The following is a 13,294-nucleotide window of genomic DNA, read 5'->3' on the forward strand; positions in this document are numbered from 1 at the left end:
AGACAATAAAGATAGATAAGTGAGTATTGAGCAGGGAAACACCAGTCAGTTCTCTGACAGTGGTTCAAAATGTAAGGCAGGTGTGGTAGGAATTTAGTATGGAGAGGTAGACATAGGTTTTCTTTGCCATGTCAAGAACCTGGGAATTTGATATCATGTAAGTGACGGGCAGTTGCCAAGCAGTGGATCTTTCTGGTTAGATATGCATTTTAGAGTGATCATTGGATTTGAGATTGGTTGTTGTATCAAGTGGGACAAAACCAGAACCAGGGGCACCAATTAGGAAGCTGTTGCAATAGTCCAGGAGTCAAGTGCTGGGACAGCAAAATTAGGGACAGAAAGGAGGGGATGAAGAAAGAAGGAGGAGTCCCAGAATTCTAGGGTTGGAACTAGCAACTGGTCTAGAGAACAAGAGGCAAAAGGAGCAGATTTAGAAAGGAAGAGGATGTTATCTGTAGTAGCGCTTAGAAACATCATTTAGTTTACCTGCAAATTGATCTATTGGTGAAGCAACTTGATTGTGGGGGTGGGGGGGGGTGGGGCGGTTGGGGGGATGTTACTTGTTCGTCCAAGTAAGATAAACTTTTTATATGTACTGTCCAGAGGTGGAGAAGGGGCAGGAAGACATGGCTTAGTTCAGTTTTTCAGAGTTCAATTCTAGGGAAAAGAAGAAAGGAAGAAAACAGACAGATGCTCTCCAAAGAAGTAATAAAGTAAAAATCACTTCACTGGCCTGATTTTAGGTGCATGCATTGGCAAGATTACCCCTCTAGATGCCTGAACCAAGGCAGGTTGCCTAGCAGTCTCTGCCCCAAGCAGCAGTCAACTGGGCACCACAAAACCCTACATTATTTCTCCCAGAGGCCCACAGCCCAGAATTCCTTTTTATTCCATGTGACTTATTTAATTCTCTCCCTCTCAGTGTTTTAGGACTACTTGAGAACTCTAGTGTGGTCAGAAAAGGAATACTTTCTTATTATCCTTAGAGGAAGTCTGGATGTTTGCTCCAAACTGACTTCTTGGTTCTGTCTGCCAGCCACTGCTGGGTGCTTAACTTGATAAACAGGCTTTTCACTATAGTGTTGTTAATCCTATAAACCTTAGTCTAAACTGCTATGAGTTGAAAATGCTGGACCTCGAGAAGCTTTTAATAGTTAAGTATGCAGGACTTCAAAATAGTTTACCATCGGATGACTGAATTCTGGTGTTTGCATCCATACCGTGGAGCAAGTAAAACAAAAAAACAGATCATTCAGGTATCTCTTATATACAGATAACAGTATGACTTTAGAGGAGAGTTTCTAGACCTCAGCACTGTTGACATTTTGGGCCAGACACTTCTTTGTTGACTGGGGCTGTCTTGTGCATCATAGTACATTTAGCAGCATCCCTGGCTTTCACCAACTAGATGCCAAATAGCACCCTTCCCTAGTGGTGAAAACCAAAATTGTCTTCAGAATGTCCGCTGGGGAACAGTATTGCCCTAGTGGAGAATCGCTGTGCTTCTAAAGCCTGGCTGCCCTTTAGAATCATCTGGGAAGCTCCCCATCCTCCACCCCGTCCCCACTTACCCAAACACCAGGTCCCAGACCCTACCTTCCATCTAGAATTTATGATACCTTTGTCGTGGAGTAAGGCCTAGGCCTCTCCTGGTTTTGTTGGTGGTGTATTAAGTTGTTTGTTTTTAAGCTGATTCTAATTGCGCCACATTTGAGAAACACACCTTGGACTCAGAATTCCTTGAGTAGTTTTCATTGGTTATCTAGCATTGAAATCTCAAGTTACTTGAATTCTTTGGACTTTCTTATCTTGAACTAGAAAATTAAAGAGATGGACTAGATAATTTCTGCTTTTAACTTAGGAAATAATACCTACTTATTTTTATAGCCCTTTGGATATGTTTTCTTACAACATTTTTTAGTAACAGGAAGATGATTGTTTTATCAATACCTCATGTTGTTCCTCACTTTTATTTCTCTTCCTTTTGCTTTTCTCTGTAATAATGATTTAATAAACTCAAATATTAGATGCTTAATTTTACCAGACTGTCGTCATTCACTTTATAGATTACAGCCAAACTGAACCCTATGATAGCTCTCCAGGAGGGCTAGATGTAGTATTACAGGTCTTTTATTTGTTAGGTAATTCAATAAATTGAGTGCATATCATGCACAAGGCAGACCTTATCTCATGAAACATAATTAGCACCAAGAGCAGTGATTTTCACATGTGAGTACTGTTAGGTAGAAATGTTCCCCATGTCTAAAATATTTTGTTTTGGAGAAGAGCAGTTGGGGGGATGGTGGAAGTTGCCAACTAATGAAAAGGCCTGTATAGTGTAAGTTAGTCCTGTCCCGTCAAATCAGGGAAATACCAATAATAATAGCTTCCACTTATTTAGTGCTTGCTTTTGAGCAGGTAAGCACAATAACTGTGTGAAGTTTAATGAGTTACAGATAAGGAAGCTGACTTAGAAAAGACTTAGAAAAGGTTTGGTAACCTAACCAGATTACATATGGCTAGAAATTGACCAACCTAGGATTTGAGGCTAGCTCATTTTATTGCAGATCTGGGCTCTGAACTACTGCTCCCCACATAAAGGTGTTCCACTGCCCTTAATTTATTCCTGATCTTATCCAGATAAATCACCACCCTAATTCAAGTGGATTTCAGTGAGTTGTTAGAATTAAATTGAGATAATATATGAGAAATTTCCTAGCCCAGTGCCTAATACATAGTAATACTCTCTCGATAATGCGAGTTTCCTAAAATGTATTGTTCTTTTTCTCTTAATTTTTTTTTTTGCTGTTGTTGTACGCGGGCCTCTCACTGTTGTGGCCTCTCCCATTGCGGAGCACAGGCTCCGGACGCGCAGGCTCAGTGGCCATGGCTCACGGGCCCAGCCGCTCCGTGGCATGTGGGATCTTCCCGGACTGGGGCACGAACCTGTGTCCCCTGCATCGGCAGGCGGACTCTCAACCACTGCGCCACCAGGGAAGCCCTAAAATGTATTGTTCTTGAGTGTACCAGTATCTCAGTTTTAGTTTTTGCCTTTAAGCTTTGGTTGGAATTAAATTGCTCTCTGATTTCTCCTCCTGTTATCTAATGGATGCCAGCCTTTTCAACCAGGGATCAGAGAGAGAATTATACCCTTTAAAAAAATGAGTGACTGTTTTCTCATTTCTCCTAAAGTTGGTAATACCGTTCTAGATGCAGAGAAGTTAATTATATACAATGGTTGCCTTAGGGCATTAAGGCTTAATTTTCTCTTGGAATCTCTGTTTAGAAGGTTATAGAATGCATCAAGTGGCTCTGCTAGAAGATTTTAGACCAGATAATTTGAAGTATTAGTTTATCAGTATTAGTCATAGGAATTATTAGAATATGGAAACGAGATAACCATGCTCAATCAAACAACATTGTAGAATGCATCTCAACAGGAAAGGAAATATATGAAACAAACTCTTTAAGTAAAAAGCTACCACTGAGGGGACTAGTTTTTATATGAAAGCACAAGGCGTAGATTTCTGATTTAGTGCACAATCTTGGAGGGGAAAGATATTGCTTTATAGTGTTCCATTTCATCAAAAATGTTCGTCTCGGGCTTCCCTGGTGGCGCAGTGGTTGAGAGTCCGCCTGCTGATGCAGGGGACACGGGTTCGTGCCCCGGTCCAGGAAGATCCCACATGCCACGGAGCGGCTGGGCCCGTGAGCCATGGCTGCTGAGCCTGCGCGTCCGGAGCCTGTGTTCCGCAACGGGAGAGGCCACAACGGTGAGAGGCCCGAGTACAGCAAAATGAAAAAAAAAAAAGAATGAAGAAAAATGTTCGTCTCTAGGAAAATGGAAACTGAAATGCATTTGCATTTTTAAAAGTGTTCCTTATTCCCCAAAATTCATTATAAATTTTTTCCAAGGGGTCACATTATTCATAAACAAATTTGAATAATGATAGATTTATTCTAACATCCTTAAGAATTAAGCACCAGCTACAAGCATAATTGCTCTTGGCAAATCAGTGAAAATTGAGATTTTTATATATTTTCCACCTTTTTGGCCTTATATATACTGATTAAGTGCAGGGAATTCTCTTTTTCAAATCTACTTTTAGCCTTCAGGTTGCTCATAAACTGGTTTCAGTGAATTCATGTATACTTCAGATGAGTAGGGTTGATTTCTTAACCCTTAAATGTTCCTTTATTAAAAATTAAAACAAAGGTTTGATTGATACTATTAACTTATAAGAATAAATTGGTTTTTTCAGCTTTTGCAAGTTGGGAATATTGTTTAAATTATCGTAAAGTTGGAATGAGTTTATTATTTTTCTGAACCAGAAAGACTTCATTGGTTTGATACTTAAGATGGAATTTTATATTTTTCTCTTTTAGATTGACTATTGCATTTTTTGCGCTCTCCGGGCTGGATATGTTGGACTCCTTAGATGTGGTGAACAAGGATGATATAATCGAGTGGATTTACTCCCTGCAGGTCCTTCCCACAGAAGACAGTGAGTGAGTTTTTAGCATTTTGTTTTTAGTGTGACTAGTTGTACCTGGCATAACATGTGTTGCACTCGGAAATCTTAGTATTTGTTCCTAAACTATTAACATATTTTATTCATCTGTGTTTTCCTTGTAACATTCCCTTTCTGTTCAAACACAGTGCTGACCAAGTCTAGTCAGTCATTAATCTCTGGAGAGAACAATTTAGCGATGTCTAAGGTTGGATGGAGATTCACAGTTGTACACCATGCTGTGTTGCATATTTCCATGCTCACTACTGCTTGTTGAGCAGTATTGTAGTCCATATTTATGTTTGATTAGTTTTGTAGCATTCACTCTATTTTTCATTCCCAACCATTCTTTTTGTCTCTTCAGTGAAAAACTCATTGCTGTCAAAAAGTTTCATTCCAATCTCTTGGCCATTTTCCCTCTAAAGTTCCATTAGTATTTCTTTAATGGTTTCTTAGAGCTCTTATTTATACTTCAGTCATTTTTATGCTTCTTAAAACTTTAAACATTTTGATCAATTAAATAAATTCTCAAAATTCATAAATTATTGATCAGCTAAACACACACGTTTTATAAACTCTGTTGTTCACTCCATTAAGTGTAAAATACCTAATATCTATTTAACTTATAAATGTTAGAAATTCTAACATTGAATTGAATTAGAGCAAGCAGATAAACTCACAGAAAATCATGCAATTTTTGTCTATGGTCACTACTTACCTTTCTTTTAAGAGTCAGCATTTATAAATTAACTGTGTGGTTCATTGGTTGGAGTAATCATGTATAAATCTCACCCAGGTGAACTTTGGGGAAATAATAAGCTAAAGCTTTATTTAGAAATAAAGTGCTTTGATCTGTTAGCAGATGCTGTTGGACATGGTTTGTGGCTTTCTACTTTATTGTTCTTGAAGTTTGTAGTATTTTTTTTTTTTTTTTTTTGGCGGTATGCAGGCCTCTCACTGCTGTGGCCTCTCCCGTTGCGGAGCACAGGCTCCGGACCTGCAGGCTCAGCGGCCATGGCTCATGGGCCCAGCCACTCTGCGGCATGTGGGATCTTCCTGGACCGGGGCATGAACCTGTGTCCCCTGCATCGGCAGGCAGACTCTCAACCACTGCACCACCGGGGAAGCCCTGTAGTATTTTTTAATACATAATTTAAAAAATCTGTGCCTGTTGATGAATTCTTGTTAAAAAATGATTAAGCATTTTTAGATCTATCAGAATTTTATTACATAAATATCTAATCATTTTTCACCCACTACATGAAGCAGCATATATGATATATTTCTGAGTAGTTATAGATTCTAACATGTTGGTGAGTAGGATTTATTGAATGTTTTGCTAAGAGTACTCTGCTAAACCTGTGGAGAGGGGCTGTGATAAATTATAAGATATGGTTCTCATTCCCTGAGAGCTTGTGGCTGCGGTGAGGTCACAGTTCTAGTCACCTACAAAATGGGAATAATTTGTGTTTTCCTTTTTTAATCAGGATTTTTTTTTCACTAGTTTAAGTGAAAGTCTGGAACTTTTTAAAAACTTAGATATTAGACAGATGTAAGGTAGTTTTGTTATAGATTATGTATAATTTTTATTTACTAAAAATACATGTCCTAATCAAATTATACTTTGTATTTTCTTAAATATATTTCACTGATACAGATATGAAATTATACACTGTGTTACATAGGAAAACTATTGTATAAGTTTTTGTTAAAATATATATTATTTTTAAAATTATTTATGATATTCATTTCCTTGGAATAAAATAGCTATTGTCTCTCTAGAAATGTAGGGACCATAGCATTTTAGTGAGAGACTCACGCTATAGGTTACAGTTACCAGAACACTAGTCACTTATTCACTATGCTTCCTACTTTCTGTCTTTTCTTATATTTTTATCTACCTTTAAGGACTGTTTGCCAGCTCCAGCTAATTAATATCCATATTCTTTTTGAAGCCTTCTTACTTTTCTCATTATTTGATCTTTTGTTGTGAGAGCTTTGCTGTTATCTGGACTTTCATATTATCCCTAATAATTGTGTTTGCTACATACTCACTAGAACAGCCAAAATGGAAAATATCAAATGTTGATGAGAATGTTGCACAACTGTAACTACTATTTTACAACTACTATTTAGCAATATTTACTAAAACTGAACATATGTACATTCTGTGAACCAGCAGTTCTACTCCCTAGTAGGTATCCAACAGAAATGAAAAAATGTATTCACCAAAAGATATGTACTAGAATGTTGATAGCAGTATTTTTCACAGGAGTCCAGAGTAGGAATATACAAACTACCCATCATTGGTATAATAGATAAATGATATATTATAATTCACACAATGGAATAGTATACAGTAATGGGAAAGAACAATTTAGACCTACATGCAGAAATTTGGATGAATGTCACAAACATGTTTTGAGATAAAGAAGTATATAGTGTATTATTCTATTAATACAAAGTGAAAATGTAGGTAAAATGAATCTGAGCTTTTGGGGAGTGACAAGAAGGAAGTAGGATGGGGCTTCTAGGTTGCTGGTTATGCACTTTTTCTTGAGCTGAGTGCTAGTTATACAGGTGAGTTTACTTTGCAGAAGTTCATTACTTGATGAAAGTTAACTTCGATGAAAGTTAAAAATTTTTTTGAATTAGGGTGTACTCACCATCTCTTAAGATCCCTCAGAATTCTCTTTCCCATTGTACTTTCAACTACATGGACTTCATTGGATTGAAGCCCATTGCTAATTTTTTAATTTTTTTAGTCATTGTTGCTTAACTGTTGCTTAAAATATTTTTGCTTACATCTGAATTGTAAACTTCTGGAGGGCAGTGAATGCGTCAGTCTTACATTTCTTTTCCCTTTTGGTGCCTAGAGCATTTTTGTGTTATCAACAGTTGTTGGACTGCTAAATTACCTACACCTTTTCCTACTTTTCTTCTTTTCTCTATTTTCACGTTTAGCCTAGAGCGTCCTCTGGCTCCTCAAATATTTTCTCATTCATAAGACATTTGCAGGCTGCATAGAACATGCTTTCTGTAACTCTTAGCTCTGTATTTGTCCTACTTTGTGATATCACATAAAATCGTAGGGAATTTAAAAATCTTAAAAGTGTTAAACAAAACCCAGAGACCATAAAGGAAAAATTTGGTAGATTTGACTAAATAAATATTTTTAAATGTTATGTAGGGAAAGAATAAGTTGGATAACTGACGGACTTGGAGGAAATTGTGCCAATATATATACCAGACAAAATATTAATATCCAAACTATAAGGAATTGTTAACAATAAAAAAAAGGACACATTGCCATTTAGAAAATGACAAAATTTATGAATAGGTAGTTTGCAAAAGAAGTACAGATAGTCATTAAATACATGAAAAGAGGATTAATGGATACTAGAAATAAGGGAGATGCAATAGAAACAAGGATGTTAACATTATTTTTTATCTAACAAATCAATTTAGCAAAAAGTTTTTAAAAGTTTGTAGGAATGTGGGGAAAAGAGCACTTTAATATTCTTTTGGTGGAAGTAAAAATTATTGCAGCCTTTGGAAGAGCATTTTAGCAGTGTAACTTTTTATCCTCACATATTCTCTTGTGTGTTGTAATTAGTTAAATAATGGCCCCCAAATATATGCCCATCCAGAACCTCAGGATATGACCATATTTGGAATAAGGGTCTTTGCAGGTATAATTAAGGTAAGGATCTCAAGATCAGTGACTGGTGTCCTTCCAAGAGAAAGGAGAGGGAGATTTGAGACACAGAGGGGAAGGCCATATGAAGACACATGCAGAGATTAGAGTGATGGGTCCACATGGTAAGGAACATCAGGACTCCCCACAGCCACCAGAAACTAAGAGGGGGCATAAAATGGATTTTCCCTTAGAGCCTCCAGAAGGAACCAACCCTGCTAACAACTTGATTTTGGACTTCTGGGCTCCAGAACTATGAGAGAACAAATTTCTGTTGTTTAAAGCCACCAGATTTATGGTAAGTTGTTACTAACCTCAGGAAACTAATACATGTGCACAAAAATCTGTATAGAAGAATGTTTTGGCATTGTTTGTTACAGTAAGAAATTAGAAACAAATACCCACCAAAAGTGAAACAGTTAAATAAACTATGGTTCAGTAAAGAGTACAGCCCAGTAGTAAAGTGAGTGAGGTAGATCTATATATGTACCGACATGAAACTGTTCATCAAATATAGTTAAATGATAAATGCCAACATGTACAGGGGTGTTTTGTTTTACTGATCTATTAACATCAATGTATAGGAAAAACTCTGAAAGCGTGCATAGACAGTCTTTGTGGAGGGGGAAGTAGATGAAAACAGAGGTAGGGGATGGCAGGATAAGGTACTTTAGTTTTATTCTATATATCTGCATTGTTTGAATGCTTAGAATAAATATGTTTCTGTATTAAAATTCAACTTTAAAAACTTTAGCTTAACCGCTCTTCAAAACACAACAAAAATAAACAAAAACTAAACCCATTTATATGATTATACACAAATATCCATATTTTGCTACTGGCAGAAGCAATGCTGTACATTATTTAATATTTTGTAATTTTCAAAGACATCATCAAATTTGTTCTTCCCCTAATCTGCCTTCCCCAGAAGTGGAGAAGAAAATGAGAGGCAGAGTGATTAAGAGACCTGCCCGAGGCCATATACAGATGGAAAGTAATAGAGTCAGACTGAAATCCCTGGCTTCTGACTCCAGGCCCCAGTGCTGCTTTACTGGTGAAGTATATAGGGCCCTAGTGGAGACTATCATGAATGGAACTTAAGTACATTGTGAATATTTAATCACAATTAACCCTGGCCTTCCACTTAATTCCAGGGTTGTAAAGACCCTGTGGTATCCTAGTAATAAGTGTGTGGTCAGACCATTGGAGAGTTGGGGCCCTTCTCATCAATATCAGGAAGTATTTAGGAAACACAAGGGATCAGGCTGGGAATTTTGTGTTACCCTCTCTGATCAGGGACACAACCAGAGAATTTTGGAACTAGAACCAAACAAGGAATATTATAGTCCATCATTTTACAAATGAGGATATTAAGATCCAGAGAGAGTAATGATTTGTCCACAGTCATACAGCTAGTTAATGCTAGGGGCAAAATTAGAATACAGTTTTCCGTTTCTAATTTTCAGTTTTTCTAATACTAGTCCCATGCAATAGATGCTCTGTTTATCATGTATGTTTTTCTGTAAGATACGGATTTTTTCATGAGAACTCTGAGGCTGTCTTATGGTGATAAAGGAAAATAAATCTGGTATCTCTTCCATAACAGAGCTCATAAAACATTAGAATTAAGTGTTTGGAATTGTAGATAAGGTGGTTTAATATTAAAAGGTAAAATGTTGAATGATTTCAGTTTTTTAGTAGATTTTTCAGTCAGCTTGTGCCTTTTTTTTTTAACAACATGCTGAAAATGTAAGTATAGTTTCATGTGGCTAAATTGAGCATGTTGCAGATTTTAGAAATTATAGAGCACCTGTTTGGGAAGCATTGTAGATCAAGAACTTTTTGCAAAGATAGTCTCACAGTGGTTGGTCGGTTGATGTCCCCAATTGCCCCTAGTCACATGTCTGGTAGGCTGTACTACAGGTCTTTTCACAGTCCACCTGCAATTCCAAATAATCAGTTTACCATTTGGTTAGATGAAACACTATTAAATTTCTAATCTCTATGAGAGAAAATCTCCCACCTGCCTTCTGTTTAATTGCCCTGTTCTAAAACTAATCTGTGAAATTTAGAAAATAGATTTTAAAAAAACCACTTTTTAAATTATATAATATTTTATGTACCTTGTCTGGGTCTCTCTTGACATCCTGAAACAGTTATGTAAGGTGTGTCCTTTTACTAGGAAACCTTGTGTTTCTTGAGACCTGTGAGGAATTACTTCTATAGCCATAAAATATAAACGTCTATTTTTACATTAAATCACCACATTCCTCTCTTGAATTCTCTTTGCTTATTGCAAAAACCTAACATTCAAAATGAGAATTAGAAAATTAAGAAGATGACCAAAACAAGTTTTGAACTATATTTAAGCAGCATGACCACCATTAGTAATATGATATTTTAGCCCGAGTTGTCCTTTATTAGAAGCACCTAAATATAATTTTTTAATGTATTTTTATTTTATCATTCACAATAAAATTTTCTCCTAAAAGAGGGGAAACACATTTTCTTATGAAATGCAAAATAACTGCTGATTAAAATAAGTCTTTTTAAACTCATTAAAGTTTTACATTCTACGGGTTTATAATCATTTGCTTTTTAGAGAATATCTAAATGCATTGTCTTTGTGATGCTTGACATATAATTGGTGTTTATATGAGCTTAGTAGTAAAATCCTAGGTTGTAAATGAGATATGACGCAGTCATTAAGCAGGAGTCAGCCTTGTAGCTTAATAATTGACTTCCATGTGCAAGCATGCAGATAAAGGGATTGTTTTCCTTATGGTTGATAGCTAAACATGTTATATTCTCTAATAACACATCCCTCTACGTGCTCACACATAAATACACATATATGTATTATATCCATCTGCATATGCCCATTTTTGCTATTTTCCTTTTCTTTCCATAGACCCAGTTTCATTTTTTTAAAGTAATCTGGGTTTTTTTGATACATAGCTATCTAGACTCCTTCCATAAAACAAGGAAACTAGTTTGACTTTACGTATGCATTCACCAAATCAGTGGTTCTCAATTCTGACTGTGTATCAGACAGGGATTATTTTTCTTTCTTATATGTGATTGTTCAGGCCCTACTGTGAGAGTTTTGATGTGGGCCGAGGTTAGGACCCAAGAGTATCTATATTTTTCCAAACTGTACTTGATTCTGTTGGTCAGCCGGATCACACTTTGTTCGCTTCGTTACTACTGAATAGGAATACTAGATGGTGCTATCTAAAAACCTCCAAAGAGGTTTAAACTGTATCCTGAATTTGCATGCAGTTGTAAATTTGGAATAAATTGCATGTTTATATTTTAATAATTATCATGAATAGGTAAGCTTACTAGAATTATAAAAGAACGCACAATAGCAGACAAATCTTGACAGGAACCAGAAAGAATGGCCTAATGAATTTTTTAAGATGATGATACATACTCCATTTTGAAAATGGAAGAAAAGGTATTTTTATTTTAAAGAAAACGTTCCTTGATAAATCGTAACAGAAGCTGTTAATTTCCTCCTATTTCACTTTTGATAACATCTAATTAGCTGATGTTAAATGGTTACTATTTATTGAGCCTTAGTCACTGTGCTAAACACCATCTAAACATGCCCTTGAACCTTTAGGAGAACCCTGCTAAATATTGATTGTAGTATATTATTGTTCCTAGTTCAAAAATGGAGGGAACCAGCTCAGAGAGGTTGTTACTTGCCTATAGAACACAGTGCTAGCAAGAATAGGATATTGAGTTTGATTCCAAGTGTCCATGCCACAGCTCCTAACCTTATGTGGTATTTTTCAGCATCAATATTTCTGCTAGTTTTCAGAAAAGTTAATAATTTAAGTGACATAAAAACACAGAAATGAGCAAATAGAAATTCCATTCATTTATTTCTAAGGAAATAATTTCATTGAGAAACAGATATTTATTAAACCCCTACTGTATGTCAGCCTCTGTAAGGCTGACAGAGGCTAACTAAGTTACTTAGTTAGCCTAACTAACTTAGTGGGGGCTCCAGAAAGGCTTCCTAAGGGAAGTATAAACTCAGACCTGAAACGTGGAATCAGAGCTTTCTTCCATAAAAAGTAGAAATAGGATTTGATTTTCATAGAAAACTATCAGCAAATCAGTAGCTTGAAAGGATAACTTTTAAAAAGGCAGTCTGAAGGAAATAAAACTGATTGCAAAAGTTTTAAGTCATAATAGGAAAACATTTTAGGCATCAGATCAAATATAGAGCCTAGGAAAATATACCTTTTGACGCTACCCCTCGCCCAATTAAAGATGGATTAAAACAAGTGACGATAAAAGGATAAAGGCACCCATGGCTTGGTAAGGAAGGGATAATTTAATTTTAGATTTTAAAAGTACAGTGTTAACATCCAATTTGGAGTATTGGAAGGAGTATTAGGCAGAATTCTAAAGATGTTGCCCCCTCTCCCACCAAAATTCCTGTTCCCTGGTTATTTAATCAAACACTGAGTTCTACAGAATTTGCAGGTGAAGTTAAGGTTACTAATTAGCTGACCTTAAAATGTGGAGATGGTCGATGAGTGTTATACATACAGGCACAGTATAATCACATAAGCCCTTAGTAAAGAAGGCAGAAGAGTCAGAGAACTGCAGATTAAAGAGGGCAAAAGAGAGATGCTGCAGAAGGGGAAGCCAGAGAGAGTCTAAGCATGAGGCGGATTTGAGCACCATTGCTGATTCTGAGATACAGGGGCCCAGATGCAAGAAATGGCAAGAGTGCCCTTTAGGAGCTAAGGGGGTCCCCCAGCTGACAGCTAGCAAAGGAATGGAGACCTTAGTCTTAAAACCATAAGGAACTTGATTCTGCCAAATAACTTGAATGAACTTGAAGGCAGATTGTTCCCCAGAGTCTCTAATAAGGAATGTAGCCCTACCAGCACGTTGATTTTTAGCCTGGTGAGACCTGCCTTGGACTTCTGACCTTACAGAACTGTGAGATGATAAATGGGTGTTGTTTTAAGTTGCTAAGTTTGTAGTAATTTGTGATGACAACAATGACTAATAAAGAGAACAAAATTCACCTTTATTCGTATCCTCCTACACAGTATTA

At 36.5% G+C, this 13,294-nt stretch overlaps 1 protein-coding gene across 3 annotated transcripts in view; it reads left to right on the top strand.

Annotated features, from left to right (window-relative positions):
• PGGT1B (protein geranylgeranyltransferase type I subunit beta) overlaps positions 1 to 13,294 on the top strand; it is a 56,902-nt gene that overhangs the window by 3,791 nt on the left and 39,817 nt on the right. For all 3 annotated transcript variants that reach the window (XR_007476308.1, XM_004267465.4, XM_033423789.2), the window contains exon 2: positions 4,387 to 4,505. Coding sequence is in view for 2 of the 3 variants with exons in the window: in XM_004267465.4 (XP_004267513.1) it covers positions 4,387 to 4,505 (119 nt within the window). In the remaining variant the exon portion in view is untranslated. The remainder of the gene's footprint in view (positions 1 to 4,386; positions 4,506 to 13,294) is intronic.

Source organism: Orcinus orca, chromosome 3 (genome assembly GCF_937001465.1).
Source record: "Orcinus orca chromosome 3, mOrcOrc1.1, whole genome shotgun sequence".
NCBI lineage: Eukaryota > Metazoa > Chordata > Mammalia > Artiodactyla > Delphinidae > Orcinus > Orcinus orca.